Below are 20,812 nucleotides of genomic sequence, written 5' to 3' on the forward strand. Positions count from 1 at the left end.
CCGTACCCACTTCGATAATAGCAGCTTCACTTTGCACTCCTCTGGACTTCATTTGCCTTCATCCTCCATTTCACTCCAAGTCTTTTGAGGACAGGGACTGTCTGTTCACTGGTGCCTGGCATAGTCTGCTGGGTGCTGGGTAGATATTCTCGAATGAATGCATGTTGTTTTATAATAAGAAAATAGGGTTTAGGTGCTAGCTGTGAAGCACCCCAGTCTCTGTATGAGGTCAGGAAACATCATCCACTGGCATTGCTCTTAATGAGAACAACACAGACAGGTGAGATAAACCATACACTGAAGTAATTGCACCTCAACAGATCATTTGAGACTGTGTCTCAGGATGTGCCCTGAAGATCTGTGTGCACAGAGGCCGGCCGCCGGAAAGCACAGGGACTTGTCGGTGCCCTCTCGGTACCAGAGGGCCGGGCATTAGAGTGGTGGTCACTGATAGGCCATCGATGCTGGAATAAGAATCAGGCTTAAAAAAAAATTAATCAGGCTATACTTCAACCCCTGTAAAATGCTCTCTTCAAGAAGCAGGGTGTCACTCAGGTTCCCTTAGGAAGCGGGAAGTCTGTGAGGCTGACATGGAAACCGCAGGCATGGAGGCGGCTCACAGGCCTGCCTATGCTCTGCGCCCTGCCTCACCACCCGGCCTCAGTCCCCCTGGCTCCCTGCTGCTCTTGGCACGGCTGCCTCACCCCCTCCTCCCAGCTGGCTCCCTCCGCTTTGCTTCTGCCTCCTCAGAGTCTTGGTTTGCACAAGGTGTCGGGGCTGCTCACGGCACCCCGCCACAGCTCTCCTGCCCATCCTCTCGCTGCAGTCACGCTCTGGCTTGGAGGGCACTGGTGTGAAACATTCCTGCCCAGATGGCAGCAGGACCAGGGATGGGCAGTTTCCCAGAGGCACCCTTGAGCGTGGGCAGCCCCACACCATTTGGCAACCTCTGATTCTCACCAAGCAACCTGCTAAGTTCTTCCTTCCAGCACCTTGATTCCAAAAAGTGGGAGAACTAGGTGATGATATTCAATGTTTCAGATGCTAGAAAGATAACCCCATTCCACATTAATTAATTGTCATCCTAGTTTATTTATCGATCTCCTGCAGGTTTAGTTGTTGTGAGCTGGTTTCTAGGCTTGAGCCCCTGCTGCTCTGATAAAGTCCGAGTTCTGAAACCTCACAGCTGAGGGCCAGTCCCTACGTCGGTAACAATTGCACCAAGGTATGGAGCACATTAAGGCTTTGCACTGGAGCCAGACTTATTCTAATTCTTTCCTCTCTCTCCTGGTCCCTGGAGTGCCAGGCTCATTGTAATTTTAATAAATTATTGAAATGGATGTCAAGCCTGTAATTTATAGGTTTCAGCTCTAACCATGAAATAGGGGAATGAAGCACCATGATATCATCAAAGGAAATATATACTCTATTAGAACCGTATAAAATTTAGACCAGAGTCGTCATCTCAAGCTGAAAATACCCACACAGCATCCCTCTGCCTTCCTTGCTACAGGCCCTGCCCCGTTAGTTGGAGGGGAGGCCCGTCTTCGCTCATTGTCTGCCACGCTCTGTCTCATGCAGTCGAAAGTCACACCAGTGTTCACAGCTTTCTTTCACATGCAAGTATTACCTTAGCTATTGATTTGCTTATATTTAGAATTCAATCATTTTTCTTTTACAGAATCTGTGTGCTTATTTGCAACATAAAATTAATATTTCATTTATGTGGAAAATAGCTCCTATTAGCTGTGCCATCTTGGGCCGGTTATGTAACCTGCTCTACCTTGATGTTTTCATCAGTCATATGGGATCACAATACCTCCTCCATCGGGTTACTGTGAGGATTAAATGAGATAGATATAAAGTGCTTGGCTTAGGGGACCTTTCAAAAGACAGCTTTAAAAGAGTACAAGGGCAGAGGGAGGTGTGGGAGGGGTGCGGTTTTCCATGCCCTCCATGCGAGGAGATGGAAACCAAGTGCCTGTAGGGAGCCTAGTCTTCCCCTCCTCCGTCTGTGGGCTGGTCCCAGGGTTCCCTCTCCTCCGCTCACCCCAGCCACAGGACTCTACTGCGGACAGATCTTTCTCACTCATCCCTAGTCCCCCTCAAGCTCTGGGACTTCAGCTGATCTTACGACGACCCCGCTTTCAGTTCTGCCTGATGGCAACCTGACTTTCACTTGTCTGTTTGACCGGAAGTTAAAACTGAGTCATCAGATCAGAAGTTGGGCACTCACTCTGGCCAGAGTTTTTGCCTTATTAGAGGATTTCACAGTGACATTAAAGCTCTGCTGTCTACTCCTGCTCCTTTAAATGTCTGTATGATCCAATGACACCCTTTAAAAATCCATACCATATTCTGCTTTTCCCAGCATAGAGAGCCAGACAAATCCGATAGAGTCCTCAAGGAACGGTGTGAACACACAGCTGTTGGGGGAACCCGGCCAGTCTGCTCTGTTCTCAGCGTGTTGCATGCAGACACGCCACTCTCTGCTGTGTTCATTGATGATTATGTTAAATGCCACAGTCCTAGGGAGGGAAGGATCTGCTCAGCCACCACTAGCCTGTTCATTATTTATAGACAATTAAAGAGCACGGCTCAACTGAATGCAAACATCTGAGAAAAGTCATTATTCATGTACAGATCAAATTGAACATTTGTCATTTCTCCAGTGATTTAACATACTCTTTATGCCTTGGGACCTCAAATTATATTAAGCAGAGTAGATGCTTTAACTCTTTTTAGTTTAATTGTTGGCCTTCATCCACTTGTTCAGATTACTCGGACTTGTTTGAAATTAGCTCTTGCTTCCCCTTAATATGTAAAATAGAAAAGGAAAAAAATTTCTTTTTAGGACCTATTGCATTCTAAGGATGAATGCAAAATGTTCTATGATTCTTAATGAGCCACTATTAACATAGTAGGAACCCCAGTACATTAATGCAATACCTCTTTTCACATCATTACTCCTAATGGAACTGTTACCAGGATAATAGCTTGACCTTTAGCTATAGAATCAGATAGCAAAAATGTATTCTGCTTACTCGATACTGCTATTCACATAGCATATTGAGCGATTTCAGGTCAATACAATCACAATATTTTGGCCTAAGGCTTCATCTGCACTTGCAACAGAATAGGATTTCGTCTCCGGCAGATAGGTCCTAGTTAAAAGTCGCTTTTAAGTGTGAATGTAACCCAAGAAATAGGATGTCGGTAATAGACCCAGTGGAAATATTTGTTGTGCAGGTGTTTTTCAAGAAGCCTGTGCTGTGCCTTCAGTGATCTCAGACACAGGCACAGGAGGCAGAGAATTCCTGGTTGTTGTTTTTTATTGAAACTAGATGGGTTTTTACTGAAAAGAGAAAAAACAACCAGAAATGGTTGCCTTTCTAGGAATGACAGAATACCTGAGCTCAAGGTTAGATTGAAAAGATCTATTGGAAGCTCCTCACAGCATGGGAGAAGCACTCCAGGTTTCCCTCTGGTCCTCCTAACCCTGGTTGTTGACACACGTAGTGGCTGAGAGTCGTTTTGATGTGGGCATAACCCAAATCTACTTTGTTCATTTGGAGCCACTACTTTCTAATGGGTGCTAATTTGGACACCCTGCATTTCACAATCTAAGGAAAGAGGGGTTGCTATGGAAATTAATTATATAAATGATATTACAAGGGGGGAGATGTTTATCTGCTAAGACAATGTATTCAGTTATTTCGGTGCTACACACTTTCATATAAACGAATAGGGTGCTAAATACAAATCAGATGTTTATTGCGTTCTTAGTACTAAGCACTGTTGTAGGTGCTGTGGGGGACCAAACTCAGTGAAGACCCTGAGGTGTCTATAACCCGGTGTGGGAGATTCAAAAGCAAACCCCACCCCCGAGGTACTGTTCCTTCTGTGTATCTCCCATCCCACATATCATACACCAGGCAGCCTGGGTGATACTTTCCCTGGTCCTTAATTCTGCTTCCTAACCATCACTCCTCCTCGACTCAGTTGGGCTGGGCTGGGTCCTTTCCTCTGAGGTTCTTACCACAGCTACATATCTTCCTCACACTCCCTGTCGCCCTGCCATCTTCGATAACTTCACTGTTCACGTGAAAGGTCCATCTGACCCCCAGCCAGTAGTATCCAGACCTCATCCACAGTGACGTTCACCTCTACTACGTTTCAGCCCCACCCGTGAGCACACCTTAGCATTCTCATCCGGAACTGCTCGCTGCCCCACTTACACTCCAGCACCGCACTCCCAGTTGCCCTTACTCCACGCCACCTCCTGCCAACCCTGTTGATAATTCCATTCCATGGTCTCTTCTAAGTCTGTGAGCCTTTTTCTGGCCTCGTTTCTTTCCCAGATTTGCGCAGGAAGGGGAAGTGAGGAAAGTTGAGGTCATTCATTCCAGGTGGCAGCACATCTTCAAGTGCTTTGTATCCCTGGCCTTCTGCCAAGGCTATCCAGCTGGGCTCTGACCCAAGAGCAGCCTTACCATCCAGGGGCTCCGCTCCCAAGGAGGAGCTGCAAAGTGCCCTGGGAAAAACAGCCTGCCCCTACAGGTTGTTGCCCACACCACAGGCCTGCTTGGTGTCCTCCCATTGTCAGTCTGCTGCTTTCCTACTTCTGTTCTTCTCAAAGGCAATCCCAGACTTTCCCCACACTCTCCATTCCCCTCACCGTACATGCAAGGAGGTCTGGGAGTGATTACTCCAGCCTGTAACCATTTCTCAACCTGCCTGTCTTCCCTTCCTCTGGGGTCAGAGGAAGAAGCCCCTCCTGTTCGAGGGCGACCCTCCATTTCTAGCCTGACCCGTCCCCTTTTATTGCCCCCTTTTTCCTGGCTCCTGTCTTCCCGCACAACATTGCTGTTTCCATCAGCCTGCAAACATGCCCAGGTTTCCCGGCCCTCAGCCCTCCTCCCCTGGCAGCCCTTCTTCTCTTCCTTCCTCCAAATGAACCCAGTTTTTTGAGAGTGTCCTCTGTGGCCACCCCACCACTCCTTATGACCTTCAGTGGACACTTTCCAAACCTCCCTTCCTGGCCCTTCCTCTGCACTTAAACTGTGGGTCCTCCTCCATCAGCACCACTCGCTGGCTTTACAGGACCCCTCCTGGGTCTCCAGACTCTGGCCCACCCTGGGTTCCTTCATGGACTCCTGCGCCTTAATCTCCATTCAACCATCGGGGTTCTCGCTGGCTCTGTGCGTGGCCCAGCGCTCTGTTCACTCCACAGGCTCTCCCTACTCAATGCTTTTTCTCTCATTTTAACTACCACTTGTATGTTTGTGCCTGTCAAACTGGTACCAGCCTGGACCCTTCCAAATGAACTGTAGGCTTCTGTGTAGGGAAGGGTACCCAAACTCAACATGTCCCAAACCAAGCCTAATACATCTGCCTCTGCCCCCACAAACCTCCCTTTCTTCTATAGTTCCCAGGCCATGTGATTGAGCAGAAATGCCTGTTCTATATACAGTTCTGGTCACCTGTCCACCTTTACTCACACGGCCCCAACTCAGCTGCTGCAGTAGCTTCCTCAAAGGGACCCTCCTCGCCGAAACCGGTTTGGCTCAGTGGATAGAGCGTCGGCCTGCGGACTGAGAGGTCCCAGGTTCGATTCCGGTCAAGGGCATGTACCTGGGTTGCGGGCATATCCCCAGTAGGAGATGTGCAGGAGGCAGCTGATCGATGATTCTCTCTCATCGATGTTTCTAACTCTCTATCTCTCTCCCTTCCTCTCTGTAAAAAATCAATAAAATATATTTTAAAAAAAAAAAAAAAAAAAGGACCCTCCTCTCACTCCCTGATCCATCCTCCCGCTGCCACCCAGCTCCTCCCGCATGACTGGGTTCTTTACATTTGTGTGTGGATTTTTTCTTTCTTTCAAATTATTTTCTTAGGATAAATTTCTAGGAGTAAGATTTCCAATGCAAAGGTGTAAAAGTTTTATGCCTCTCATTATATATTACCATCTTATTTCCCAAAAGGGTTTTGCCAGCTTATGCTAACAGTGATGTTTGAATATGCCAGGCCCCCACAATTTTATCAATATTAAGTATTAGCTTTTTAACATTGCTCTTCTCACTTAGTAGGTATAAAATGCATTTTGCAATTTGGGGGCTTACATATTTGTTAAACATTTTTCCTGATGTTTTTTTCTAAATAACTGTTCGTTATCTATAGAGTCTTTTGAAATTGCTCTTTTATTTGAGTGAGTGCTTTATATAGTGGTAGATATTGAACCTTTTCAGTCACATTTAGTGCAATTAGCTTTTCTCATTCTAATGTAATGTTTATTTTCTATTCAATAGAAATTTTATAGTTTTACAGAGTAGTTGAGTCTATCAACATTTTCCTTTGTCATTTCTTTTTAAAAGAAGCCTTTAAAACATTAAAATGACCAACATTTTAAATATGTATTTATTGATTTCAGAGAGGAAGGGAGAGGGAGAGAGATAGAAACATCAATAATGAGAGAGAATCATTGATCGGCTGCCTTCTGCATGCCCAACACTGAGGATTGAGCCCTCAAGCCAGGCACATGCCCCGACCAGGAATCAAATGGTGACCTCCTAGTTCATAGGTCAACCACTGAGCCATGCCAGCCGGGCCAGATATTTTAAATACCAAGCGGGCAGTGTGCTGTGAGTGCATACTTGGTCGTGACCTACAGAGAGGAGAGCATGTTGGGAAGCGCTCAGGAATGACGTGCGGAGCAGCAGCATCCACCCCAGCTCCTGCCTGTGCAGTCACACACTGGGCAGGTTAAGATAATGTCTGGCCTCCCTTTTGTCCTGTCCTATGACTCCATAGTTCCTTTTGTGCTTAATAGATAGCTCTTTCCTAGAAGCCAGTAGAATATTGCAAGAGTAGCCTCCACATAGAATTGGAACTTTCATTAAGAGACAACTGCATTCCGCCAGCCGGTGTTGCTCAGTAGGCTGAGCGTCTGCCCTGGTGCCGGGAGGTCACAGGCTCGATTCCCCAGTATTGATGTTTCTCTCTCATTGGTGTTTCTGTCTCTACCTCTCCCTCATCTCTCTGAAATCAATAAAAATGTATTAAAAAGAAACAATTACATTCTATTTATTCTGAGAACTGATTTAGTAGGAATAACCATGAGAACATCATCTTTTTTGTGTAATTTTGCATAAGATTTTGAATTAATTAAAAAGTGAAATATTTTAATACAGTTGTTGAATTTTGTCATGGGGCCAGAGGATCCATAGGAAGCATTTTCTCTGCTCATAAGACATATATACAGGGACATGCACTTTCCATAAGGCACTTTCCATAAAAACTCCTCACTATGCAGAGCTGGTTTCATTTTGAAGCCCAGTACATTTTATAGCGTCAGGGCCCTGCCAGGCTCCACCCCCACCACAGGGATGTCATATGGATAGTGAAGCTATCTAGTGCAGAACCCATCCATGTCTTTTAGCATATATATATATAATGTTTTTTCTTCTTGGGATACATTTCTGTTTTGGATCTCTGCCTGTTTTATTTGTTGAAGCATTTAACAATATTTCACATTTTCTTTCAGTCTTCACAGAAAAGTACTGTACTGCTAATCATGTGGATAAGCTGCCTGGCCCGAGAGACTGGGTGCAGATTCTACAGGATCAGATTAAACTGGCCAGAAGAAGGTTAAAAAGAGGCTCAGGTATGAATGCGCTGCAGGAAAATAATTGCAGAAGCCCTTTATTGAATTCCCAGGCATTGCACAGTGCAAGCTCTGCTCTCGGGTGCTCCGCCGTCTCTTGTCTTTTGAAGGAGATGCGCTACATAAACATGCTATGGTTTTGTTTTTTAAAGTCTTATTCAAATGAGTTTTGAAACTCACCTGAAGATTAAATAGTGAAAATATGTCAGGCCATTCACTTTGAATAGTACAAAGGAAAAAGATTGCTAACCTCATCTGTGGGCTTACATTCTTATGGAGGAAAGTGGATCTCTGTTGTGATTTGCTTCCATTGCCCATTGATTTTTGTTTGTTTGAATCTGCCTAACTTGATAAAATGTACTATTTGTTTAAGGTAAAAAAAATAACAGTAATCATTCCACCTGGAACACCATGAAATAGAGATTTTAAATCAAATATTTATTTATTTAAACATTTTTTTTTAAATCTGGGCTTGGTGATTCTGGAATTTCTTCCAGGAAAAGTGAACACAAGTTGAATTATGACTATTCAGTCATTTGAAGTCTCAACCTCCCCATTGACAGTCGGCCAGTTTAGCAGTGAAGAGTCCCTTTGAGGTCAGTTTTCTGCTATCACGTAAAAATAATCATCTCAGGAGGTCGCAAACTTCTCTCTCTCTATTTTTTTAATCCTGATCAAACTTCAGTGTCTGCCCTGCTCAGAGCCACCTGTGCTCTGGGGCTCGAGTGTGAGAGTCTGGGAGACAGACCTGAAGTGCTGACATGTCACAGGCTTGGGTGGCATGGGACTCATGAGAAAGCAGGACAGTGCATGAGGCCGTGTCACTAACCGACCCTAAAGTATGTGAACTCACAGTGAGTGGTAGTCACTGTGACCTGCCGGTGGAGCACAGCTGACAGCCTAGGGGAGAGCTCCTGGCACAGGCTGGGAAGACCCTGGCAGCATCACGAGACACGGGCACCAAGGGACCAAGTGGTTTTCAGTATGAAAACCTTACAGCTCTTTTCTCTGAAAGTCGCTACTAGGACTCTAAAATGTTCAGCTGTAGGGTCACCTCTGTATGTAAGCTCCACCTGAGCATCCCCTGACCTACCTATGATAGAGTTATATCAGCAATTTACAAAGCTCTAGGTCCCAAGGTCATGTCTGACAAAGAAAATATGTAGCTTTGGATGATTTTTTTATTAAAAATCTCCCCATCATCTTTTCCTTTTATATTTAATTGATGCTCTTTTTATAAAGAGCAATAGACTACTAGGTTTTTTCCTCTGTGCCATTGAGTGACAGCTACCCCTGGCACAGTCCCCGGAAAAGGATGCACTCAAGGGTTTTCTTTCAGCACCAGCTACCAAATCCTGGCCCACTGCCTGGGGAGCACCTGTGAAAGTGCTATGACAACTAATATTTTTAATTGGTAAAATATGTATTATCATATCAGGTAATAAGTCATAATAGGAGAAGATTTGGTTTCGAGTGTTACGGCTGCTCTTTACCAGCTCTGGGACTTGGGCACGTCACCCCCTCTTTCTAATCCTCAGTGTCCCTCTCATGAAGTGGACATACAAATAAAGCCTGCCTCAGAGTTGGGAGGCTCAGACACATGTTGTACACGAATGTCTTTACAAAGGAAGCTAGTGTATCTTCTCTGAGATTGTCTGCGTCATACACGGCAGGGCCTGGGAGCGGTGGAGGTCGCTGAGGAGTCCTAACCCGTGGCCCCTGGCATCCCGGGTGGGGACCAGCAGCCTGCCGTGCCTGAGCAGCGTTGCTTTACCACTGCTGTCCCAGCGTCATTATTAATAAAGTCAAAGGTTCCGGACTTGGATAAATGACCTGGTCATCCTCCCTGCCTCTCAGTGCTCCCTGCCTTCTTCTCCTTCACTACAACTCATCACAGAGCGTGATAGAGTGAACTCCTAGCTCTGAGCTGCCATTTACAAATTCCTGGGACTTTTGGACAAATTTTTCAACCTCTAGCAGGCCTGCATCCTTCATTTATATAACAAGGCTAACAGCTATCTCAGGGGTGTTTTCAGAGATAGAATAAGACAATGTAATTATTGCCAGTAACAGAGAACTGACACACAATCACACAAAAAATGCTCGTGACCTTATCTTCCTTCCCGTTGCCAACCAAAAGCAAAACAACTCCCTTATCCTGGCCATTTCTTAAAACCACTACCTTCGCTTTCTCCTCGCATTGTTGGTCAGAATTCTTCCAAATAGATTTGCATCCCTGAGTGGGCTCCCCCATCCCAGTTCACTTTAGAATCCATTGCACTTTGCCCTCTGGCCTCGTCCTCTAGGTGAGCTCTTGCTGCAGTCACATCCCAGCGACAGATTTCACTCTCTTTATGTTAACACTCCGACAACCTCCATGTTGATTTCTACTCTGTGGAACCCCATCCTTCCTGAAGCTCTCTTCCCTTGGATTCTATGACTTCATTCTCTTTGTTTCTCCTCCACGTTTTCTGGCAATGCCTTCGGTCTCCACTGCCTCTCCGTCACCCGTCTCCTAAAGCCAGCATTCCCAAATTCCTGCCCTTCTTACTTTCCCATTCTAAATCCTCACTCCTGACTCGAACTGTCCCGTCATCAGTGGCTCTCCGGTGTGCAGCCGCAGACATGGCCATGGCCCGAGACCCCAGACTTCATTCTCGGCCTCAGCTAATGAAATCTGATCTTACCTGCCCCAACTAAATACTTCTCCTGGTTCCCTGTCCCCCGGAGTCAAATCCCCTTCTACATACCACCCCCTGCCCTCAGTGTGGCAGGCAAGGCTCTTCATAGTCAGCCCCAACCCCCTCACCAGCCTCATCTGCAGACTCTCCCTGTTCTGAAATATGCTAGGTTTTCCAGCTCACGCTTTCCCTCTGCCTGTCATAGCATCAGGTTCTTCCTCCTGGAGCCTTCATAGGCAGTGCAGCACTTTAGTCTTCTGCCACCGGAGGAGTCACCCACCTGTTTGTTCCAGTGACCATGAGAGCCTCTGGAGCACAGATGGCTTCTGAGTCATGTTTCTGTTCCAAACATTGTGTGGCAGCGTGGAACCAACAAATGAACCAGCGGATCAATCCGTGGAAAAGAAGGAAAAATAGTCCACAGCAAAAAGTCTTACTGTTTAGCTCATCTAGTTCCTGTGAGAACCTAGAGAATGTTCTTTCATCAGTTTCTTCCTTGAGGTTCAAATACCCCAAAACCCACAGGGCAGCACCATCCCTGAGCTCTGTTCTCCGGAACAAGATCCTTAGGGCCCCTTAGGGTATGCCTGTGGCCGCTCACATGGTTGTCCCAGAGTGCCCTTTCTTCCTCCTCCCCAAGCCCTTTATCTTATTTCCTTCTCTGCACCCCCATCTTCGTAGTTCCCTCCTAATTTCCTCTCTTCTCCTTTCCTCCCCCAAAGGCTGAGTCTTGTGTCTTGGTGCCTGACCTCACTCAGGGCAGGTTAACTGAGTGACACTCTATTCACTGCTGTCAGCAGGGTCTCCTATGCTTTCTTATGCTAAAGGCCCAGCCTCCGCCTTGGCCACCTCACAAAGCCTCTTGTATTACTTTATTTTTTTTTTTAATATTTTTATTGATCTCAGAAAGAGGAAGGGTGAGGGAGCGATAGAAGCATTGATGAGAGAGAAACATCAATCGGCTGACTCCCGCATGCCCCCCACTGGGAATTGAGCCTGCAACCCAGGCATGTGCCCCATTTGGGAATCGAACTGTGACCTTCTGCTTCATAGGTCGGTGCTCAATCACTAAGCCACAACAGGCAGGCTCTTTGTATTACTTTAGCCCCTTTAGATTTCAGGCTCCAGGAAAGGATTGGGGTGAAAAAAAATGTTTTACAGTAAATGACAAGTGTTATCAAAGATAATTGCTCAATCATTTTACACAGTAAGTAATGCTTAAGCACTAATACCATATTGAGTGCTGTGTCTCTTCTGTTTTATATCCCAAATCAGATTTCAAGTATGTAGCCTGAGCAGTGTGGTTGCTAGTATTAAGTTGGTCTTGTGTTGCCTAAATCCTGCCTTGGCAATCTTGACTGTTGGGTATGTAAGAACTTCCATTTGTCTATTGATTTACAGGGGATAATTGTTGATCCCCCTAAGAGGGACACTAACTTTAATATTCAGGTTTGAGAGAGATCTAAAGGTGTCATAGTGAAGAGACTTAAATTTAATACTCAGCCCAAAGGAAAGGCAAAGGGCCAAAGTAGCAAGAACAGCTAGCGTTTGGTTCTCCACACACCACCCCAGCGGTGCCACCAGCTTCTAGTCTGAGGTGGGCTAGCACATTCCTCCCCTCAGAATCCACAGAAGCATGCAGGTCCCTTCTTGTCTCACATGGGCTGGTAGGGTAAATGGAAAATGGGAGAAATGCTTGGAGCTCCTTGCGGGCTTGAGGGACAAGAACTGTAAGTCCAGAATGCTGATGTTACTAACGTGGGTGCTGCAGAGGAACCCAGAGAGAGGAAGGAGGGGGCTTTGTGGACAAAACATGTGTCCATGGCTGGAGGTGATTAAAAGTCCCTGAATGGCCTGAAACATTGAAGACAAATGGTGGGGAGACTGTCGAGTGTCTTCTGAGTGTATTGGAGAGGCCTCTTCTCAGAGACACAGAAACTGCCTTCCTGGCAGTGGGCCACGTGACTGAAATAGGAAGATCCGTTTAAATTCTGTTTCCCCATACTATATATTTTATACATAAACACACCTGTTTTTCCTATTTCAGATGCTAAAACAAATTATTATTAGTTCTGGTCTCTATTTCCTTCCCCGCTTCCCCCCAACAAACACACATGCACACAGTAGGGACTTTTTTCCCCATTCCTGTTTCTCTGTCCCACAAACAGACTGACCAGTGAACACATTTCTCAACCACATGACACAGGCTCATTTCCACACGCCCATGCCTGCTTCTACAGAATGGTCCCAAACCATAGACTGCTCCCAGCCCTTCCCTTCCGGGGTAGCCTTGCACGTGCCCAGAACATTGTGTGGCCTGCTCCATAGTTCTCATCATATTTGATTTTGGACATTTTCACTTTGACCAGTAGGTTTAGATTATCTGCCTAAATATTGGGGATCAGCACCTTGGCACTTTTCTGCCCCTCTAGCAGGTTCTGTTAGCATCCAAAAAGTGGAAGGTGCCACCTGGCTGGGTGGCTCAGTTGGTTGGAGCATCAGCCTGTTCACCTAAAGATTGCCCGTTTGATTCCTAGTCAGGGCACATACCCAGATTTCTAGGTCAATCCGGTCGGGGTGTATGGGAGGCAACCAACTGATGTTTGTCTCCTCCTCCTCTCTTTCTCTCTCCCTTCCTCTCACTCTAAAATCAATTTTAAAAAAAAACAAAACATATCCTCAGGTGAGGATTTAAAAAAAAATGTGGAAGGTGTCTACAGAATCCAACCCTGCCACACAGACCAGACCAGCACATCAGCAGTGACCTGCCAAATAGGTTTTGTCTCCCCATTTCTTCACATCCTGTGACACTTCATTCTCCTCAAACAACACAAAAGTGGGACCCCAGCAAATTGGAACTAGAGCCATTGTCATGCTGATAGGAACTCAGAGGCTTCTCAAAAATATTACTTGCTCTCCTGCTTTTTGTCTTCATTATTTTTGGTCCAAATGATAATCCAAACAGTGTCTCACAGATATTCCACAATTTTAACTTTTTTTTTTTTTTTATCGTATTTGGCGCAATTCCTGGAATTAGATACAGACTCCACCTGGGCAAGCTAATCAGCTCACTGTTTAAGAAAGCTTCACTGCCCTAGCCAGTGTTCTCAGTGGTTAGAGCATCAGCCGGCACAGAAAAGGGTTGGGTTCAATTTCTGGTCAAGGGCACGTACCTGGGTTGCAGGTTCCATCCTCAGCCTTGGTCAGGGAGCATGAGAGAGGCAACCAATGTCTCTCCCACATCGGTATCTCTCTCTCTCTCTCTCTCTCTCTCTCTCCCTCTCTCTCTCTCTCTCTCTCTTTCTCTCTTACCCCTTCTTCCTCCCTCCCTTCCACTCACTCTAAAAATCAATGGAAAAAATATCCCCAGGTGGGGCTTAACAACAACAAAAAAAGAGGAAGGCGGCTCAAACTGCCTCTTGAAAAAATGCCCCATGCAGATCTGAAAGGTTGTTATATGAATCCAAACAGAAATTCATTTGGGGCTCTCATTACATGTAATAATTTTTTTCTATAACTGGAATGATTCCTTTCCTGGTGTGGATTTTTATCATTTTCATTAGATTATTTCCTCAGAGCTGAAATTGCAATTTTGTGTGTGTGTTAGCTCTACAAGTAAAACTGTCACTGCTATTAAATTTTTATTGGACTTTCTCAATCTTTTCCAAATTTTACAATTTGTCACCAGGAAAGAAAGATGGTGAGGTCATTGTTATTGACAGATATTATAATTAAATTTGAGTAACACAGTCATGTTCTTCCTCCATGACCCTGTGCCCTGTTCATGCAGCTGGTATATACCAACTTATACATGTTTTTACATATATTGTTCTTACTAAAGCACATAATTGCATAGGCCTGCTTTTTAAAAGTGAAGATAACTTAATTACAAAAGGAAGATCAACTTATACCTAGAACCGATTTTTGTTATAACTAAATGAAAAGAAATTTAAATGGAAAGAGGAGAAAGTTACTCAAATATAAAATGAACTGAAACTTGAAGATTTAAAAATTAGCTCATAGTCATATATGCGATATATGTTTGGATGATTAATAGCAAAGAGATTAAGAGTCCAAGCATAAACCTGAGTCAAGTCCTTGGCAGTGTCACTTACGAGCTGTGTCACCGTAGGTACATTCCTTGGCTTCTCTGTCTCAGCGTCCTCATTTGTTAAAATGGATATAACAGACCTGCCTTGAGGGGTTTTTCTAAGGGTTTGATGACTCAGTGTATGTCAAGTGCTCAGTAAATGGGAAGCATCTAATAAATGATGGTGGCTAGCATTGCTATTATTATTATTGCTGGAGAATCTTTTAAATCTTAGACAATGAGTCCGCCCAGTGTTGCTCAATGGTTGAGCGTCGACCTATGAACCAGGAGGTCAGAGTTCAATTCCTGGTCAGGGCATGTAGACCGGCTAATCAATGACTCTCTCTCATCATTGATGTTTCTATCTCTCTCCCTCTCCCTTTTCCTTTCTGAAATCAATAAAAATATACTTTAAAAAATTTTTAGTCCTAGACAATGAAAAAATTATCATGTAGTTCATCTATCAAATCCAATCAAACTAATTAGAAGAAAATAATATCTTCTAAATATAAAAATAACTATTGTTTATTTTTTAAATATACAGAATAATTGTAAAAACCCAAAGAACAAAATTTTAAATACTTATAAGCCTTTCATTAAGAGAAACACTACTAATATTTTAATTTGTCCTGTATTTTATCTATAAATCTATATACAAAATTTTATTCTTACCATTTGTCTTATTGCTTCACTTGAATGTTTTTGTTGTTAAGTATTCATGTACAACATAATTTTTAGGGGTTTCTACTTTTTTCCAAACAAAATTGGTCTTGACTGGTCTTTCTCTTCTCAGTGTTTTCTCTTTGTGGTGGATTGGGCGGGTCAGCAGACAGTGGGTTACTGAGTCAGTGTGTCCCGTCAGAGGACAAGATGAGAGAGAGTGGAGAAGAGTGGAAATCTTTGAGCCCTGATTGTGTTTAAAGCAACAGCAACAAAACACAAGAACATAGGACTAGCTTGCTTCCCAACTGAGCACTACAAGGTGATACAAATGCAGCCCTCATTTGACTACCTCACATGCACACAGGCAGGAAACTTCCCGCGGGGCCACCAGCCCTGGGACAGGAGCACTGCTGACGTTATGCAGATGGCCATGATGAAATGTTTTGACCTGTCCTGTAGCATGCTGGGGAGACAGACAAGCCCATCAGCTCTCAGGAGACATATGGGCACCTGTATTTATGTTTAGTGGAAGGTTTTCTGTGACTGACGGATCTACCTTTGGAAAATTCATAAGGAGATTGAAACATGTTTGCATTTTAAAACAGAAGTGATGGCTCTTTTAAAAAAGTGCTTATTCCTTCTGATTTTCTTTATGACTGAATTGATGCCAACTTAGATTGCCAGCTCCGAGATCTGAATTTCCAGTAATCTCCAAAGAAAGAGTCATTCTCAAGATTTCCTAAGCCCGCCCCACAGGAATGGTTCTGGAAATGCAAGCACAAATCTACCACAAGAATTCACTAACCACATGCATCATATTTCAACAATTCACCCCCAAATCTGGATGGATATTTAAGCCGATGTAAATAAGTGAAAAGCACTGAACTCATCAATGATCAATAGAATAAGCTTCATAAGCTATAAAAAATACTCAATACAGGAAAATTGATTTTATTTTATCTTTAAAATATTTTATTTTTAAATATTTAAAATCTATAATGTGAACTGGCTGGAGCTGAAAAGGGAAAAGAAAGGTGAAAACTCCTATGTATAATGGAGATTTAAAATTGTGTGACTGTATTGGTGAAATGGATGTGCTCCCTGAAACTAATGAGATTTGTGTTTTATGTTTGTAACCAGCAGAGGTAGCTGACGGTGATGAAAGACTGGACAGCATCTCTCTACCACCAACAGGTAAAACACATTTACATTTTCAGCACCCACTGGAAAATGCAGCAAAGGAAAATATATGCATTGAAAATGTTTTTAACATTAGAGATGCAGGTGCTTGAGCAGAATGCTTCTGTAACAGACCCAGACGACAATCAGAGGTGTGCAGTGCCCTGTGGTCAGACATATTTGTCACAGTGAATGTGAAAAGCTACATTTTTCTCACAGTTTTATATTCTTAAAAACCTCAGAACAGCAAGTCCTAAGAAATTAGTGTCACAAGATTTTGCCTCCCAAAACCTTTGGACATTAAAACATATTTTAACATGATATGACATTTCTTTTTAGAACAGGGATCACCAGTTTTAAGATGAAATTCATGTCCATTCTGTCCTCTCCCACCTGCTCCAAAGGCCTTTGAGCGGCAGGCAGTCACAACTCTTCACACAGCGGGCACCTAGTGAATGCTGTGTTTTAACTGAGTGACTGAATACGCCAGTGCATCTGGCATGGGTGGCACATTACCAATGTTACAACCAGATCGCCCCAATGCAACATTCCCCTGGAGCGTCTGCTACAATATCAAGCCATAGACATAATTCTGACCACATTATTTAACTCTCAAGTGATATCCTTCTGTCCCGGCCTCCTGCCTCTGCATCAGTTCATCCCCGAGAGCCAGCGGGACAGGTGTCTAAGCCACAAGCCATGTGGCAAGCAATGTATTCCTCAGTTGGCCTCATGACTCTATTGACTGCCCTCAAAAGAATACATGAAGATTTTCTGCCCACAAAACCCAGATGCCCAAAAAAATCCTCTTAAGTGAAAAAGCTCAGTGCAGTGTTTTCTGCTCTAGATGTGGGCTGGTAAGTTTAAATGGAAATCAGCAAATGTGAATGGAGTAGCTAGTCTGTGTAAGCACTCTACTAGGTCACGTGTTCATTGATAGCACTTACCCTGAGATGACAACCAAGAGTTCACAGGTGTAGGACAGACTTATGTCAGAGAACACTGGAGCAGCGAGAAAGCTCAACCAGGTAAATAATACAGTGCTTTCTGCCATTGAGTAGCTAAGCAACAGGTCAATGGGCAAATGAAAAAGGACCTTCTTATATCAAGTTTTACCATATAATCATTACATAAAAGGGATTTCTCTTCTTGTTTGGCTTTGTTTCCACATTTATGAATTAAGAGAATTGAAATGCATGATCTCTACTGTTCCTTCCCGTCTGTCCTCCGAATATCAGAACAACTCAGAATAGCCGTGTGCTTATCACCCCTGGCTCATTCCCAGTAGACTCACCAAGTGCAGCTAATAATGAAACTGCAGTTCAGGAGGCCCCTTGGAGGAATACCATGCTGCTCTGGTTGTGCTGTCCAGGTTCCTCCCTCTCCAGCCCACTGCCCCAGGGCATTTGCACTGCCCATCCTCACTGTCATCTGACACAGTGGGCTTTTAAAAATTACTATTACTTGAAAACCATTCCCTTTGTGTTTCCATACCTGAAGATGGAGGCAGAGAGATGTTTCAGATGAGAAAATTGAACACGGGATGTAGAACCCCTCATGGAACTGAAAAGAGTTTCAAGGACCCTGAGAGTGAAGGAACGTTAGAGATCATCTAGTCCCATGCCTCCTTTTTATCCAGTCCTTTTATTTTACAGGTAAAACAGCCTGAGGCCCAGAAACACTAAATGACTTTCTCAAGGTCTCACAGCTGTTGATGGCCTCTCGACTCCCAGTCATTACACCGCATAGCTTTCTTACACCTAAGCCAAAGCCAGCTTTCCTCGGCATGTTTCTTAAAGATCCCAAGAGTTGATGGATGTGCTAATCCCTTCAGGATTCCATCTCACTGTCCCATAGTCTCCACAATTAGAATGTCCATCGTAAGTCCCCTGAAGTCCACTGCAGTTTCAAATTCATGGAATTCTTTCCGGAATAGTGCCCAGCGCTGTGAGGTCATAATGAAGACAGGAGTAGAATCCCCTATAGGTCTTTTCACTAGACTCTTGACAGAATTTTAACACAAACTACTAAACAGCATGATAAAAAGAAGTACTGTTTATCATTTAGAAAAGGGGAAAAAGAATTCCCAGATTGGTGCCCAAAATTTGTAGTAATGAAATTAAATAATTTTGATTACAGTAGCCTGTCTCTTGATTGCCACTGAAGTAAAACACCAGTCTGGTGGCTTCTCTGAATACAAGGCTATTACTAACCTCTCCCTCCTGCGTGCACCCCCAGGAGACCCCACCTTACTTGTACAGGCGCTTCTTCCTGGGATTTGAGGCTCACTGGCCAGACTTTCTTTCTCATGTTTATTTGAGCTGTTAAAGATTTAACAATGCTTTTATTAACTTTAGGTCTTCCTTTTCTTCCAAATTCATGTATATTGAGGAGCGTAGAGGAGAGTGTAAATGTATGAATCAGAATCTAACAGGTCAGGGTTATAGTCTGGCAGCCAAATGACATTTGTTTCGATCCATTTTATTTAAGCAAACTTCTGTGTCTAGATTAACAAAAATGAATAGAGATTTTATAGTGGGAAAACATTTTCCCTCAACCCTGTCAGTGAGCATTTTGGAGCAGCTCCCAGGAATCAGCACTGGTTAGGTTGTGGTGAACAAACACCCGCCCTCAGAGCCCCGCCCGCTGTGACAGGCAGAGGCCAGCCACCTGCAGCCAGGTGTGGAGAGTGCGGCTGATGGCAAAACCCTTCCAGGACTTGGGGACATTGTGGTGGGAGAAAAGAGCATAGAGAAAGTAAAATCATAACAGTGCTTTCTAAAATGTGATAAGGAGGCTTCTGAATTTGAAATAGAGTAGTGCAGAGCTCAGCTGGGCCTACCAGTCTTTGTCATCAATTGGCATTCCTTCACATACGTTTTAAACATTAATAAAGAAAAGTGTAAGGGAGAAAATGTAAATTAATTTTACCACCCAGAGACAATCATTATTGGGTATCCCCCCCCCCAGACTTTTCTCTATATTTTATTTAGCCAATGGAGATCAATTATATAAAATTTTGTTTGCTGAGTTGGATTTTTTTTTAACCTAATAAGCACTTTAAATTTTAATTGAAAAATTACCATTTTTCATGCACATATGTATTTGAATAGCTGCATGATAATCTGTTTTACAGGTAAATCATATTTTATTTGGCTCTTTTCTGTTACTGGACAACATATGGACATTCTCTAATAGTGATACACATTCAAGGGCTTCCTTGCAAAAATAATCATTACAAGTTTCTAATGGCTAAAATTGTTTATTTAGCACAATTAAAGTCTTGGCTAAAAATTTGTGATTTAAACATGAAACACAGACACCTCACGCACAACATTCTTCACGTATACAAACTACCTCTAGCCATGTCATAGGAAAGTGTGCAACTGCCTTCAGAGAAGTGCCCCCTTCATTTTCTTTCTCTGTTGTAGGTAATATATTTGACACCAGGAGAGAAAACAAGGAAGACTCAGAGCCAGATTTCACCTAGACTTTCATTTAGTGACAATGCTCATTAGCATATGCACCTCTTCCCTTTGAATTTCCTCAAAGATCCACATTAGCATTTCAGTGTACTGCAGAGTGTGCGTGTTCTGTGAAGTTTACCTGTCCTGTTTGAATAGTTTTGATGTACTATCTTTGTCAACTGTGATAAGCAAGCCTCCAATTTGGTATAAGATTTTTAAAAATCATTCCTAGAGTTGATTTATCACCCTTGAAGTCCAAGATCTGATCCAGTTAGTTCATTGTCCATTAAAAATAAGCAGCTCTCTCGTCCCTGTTTTTGTCCATAACCTCAATGTGAATGTTTGGAGTTTTGAAGCATAGTTATTTTAACACAAATTGCTTAGATGCTATATAAAGGAGAATGGCACTTTCTAGTACTGAAAAGGGAGCAATTGTTAAAATTAGTTAGACCTTCATCAGCTTAAAAGATGAAAAAGATGTTTTGGGAGACAGGATAGCCCTTCTGTTAGATGAAATCATTTGTGACATCAGTTCCCCCAAAATAACCATTTGTGCAAGGGGCTTGGCCCTCGCAGCCCCGGCTGCCTCAGCCCTCACAGTCCGGCTTCATCCGCAAGGTCATCCGGATGGTTGTTCTGCTGTTGGGTCTAATTAGCATATTAGCTCTTTATTATATAGGATGAGGGTAAGTGATATATGAATTTCTTTGAAAGAAAAACCTTTTAGGAGGTGGTATCGACACAGTGACAAAGTAACTCATTGAAAGGTGGGAAACTCAGTAAGCAGTTACCTACTTGATACCTGCCAGCTGTTTTGACAGATGGTTTTAGCCAAGTGAGTGGGTCAGTGTTTTGGCAACCCGCCACACACGTGTTCCATTAATGTCACGTATTTTATTTGGTTCCTAGTACACTTACACTCCACTTTATATAAAGCCAACAAATGAAATCTGGATTCATTTTAGAGATATCATGCCACGTGCATATTTGTTTTATAGAAATATTTTCATCTGGATTCCTTTCATAAGATGGTGAATTTAAAATACCATTTTATTTAGAAACACTGCAT

At 43.5% G+C, this 20,812-nt stretch overlaps 1 protein-coding gene across 1 annotated transcript in view; it reads left to right on the top strand.

Moving 5' to 3' along the window:
• BEND7 (BEN domain containing 7) overlaps positions 1-16,389 on the top strand; it is a gene marked incomplete at its 3' end in the record, with an annotated part of 76,854 nt that extends 60,465 nt beyond the window's left edge. The window contains exons 7-8 of the mRNA XM_081099245.1: positions 7,544-7,663; positions 16,238-16,389. Of these exons, the coding sequence (XP_080955371.1) occupies positions 7,544-7,663; positions 16,238-16,389 (272 nt within the window). The remainder of the gene's footprint in view (positions 1-7,543; positions 7,664-16,237) is intronic.
• Between the last annotated feature and the right edge of the window lie 4,423 nt (positions 16,390-20,812).

The sequence above is a fragment of the Myotis nattereri genome (assembly GCF_964212035.1).
Source record: "Myotis nattereri genome assembly, chromosome: 1".
NCBI lineage: Eukaryota > Metazoa > Chordata > Mammalia > Chiroptera > Vespertilionidae > Myotis > Myotis nattereri.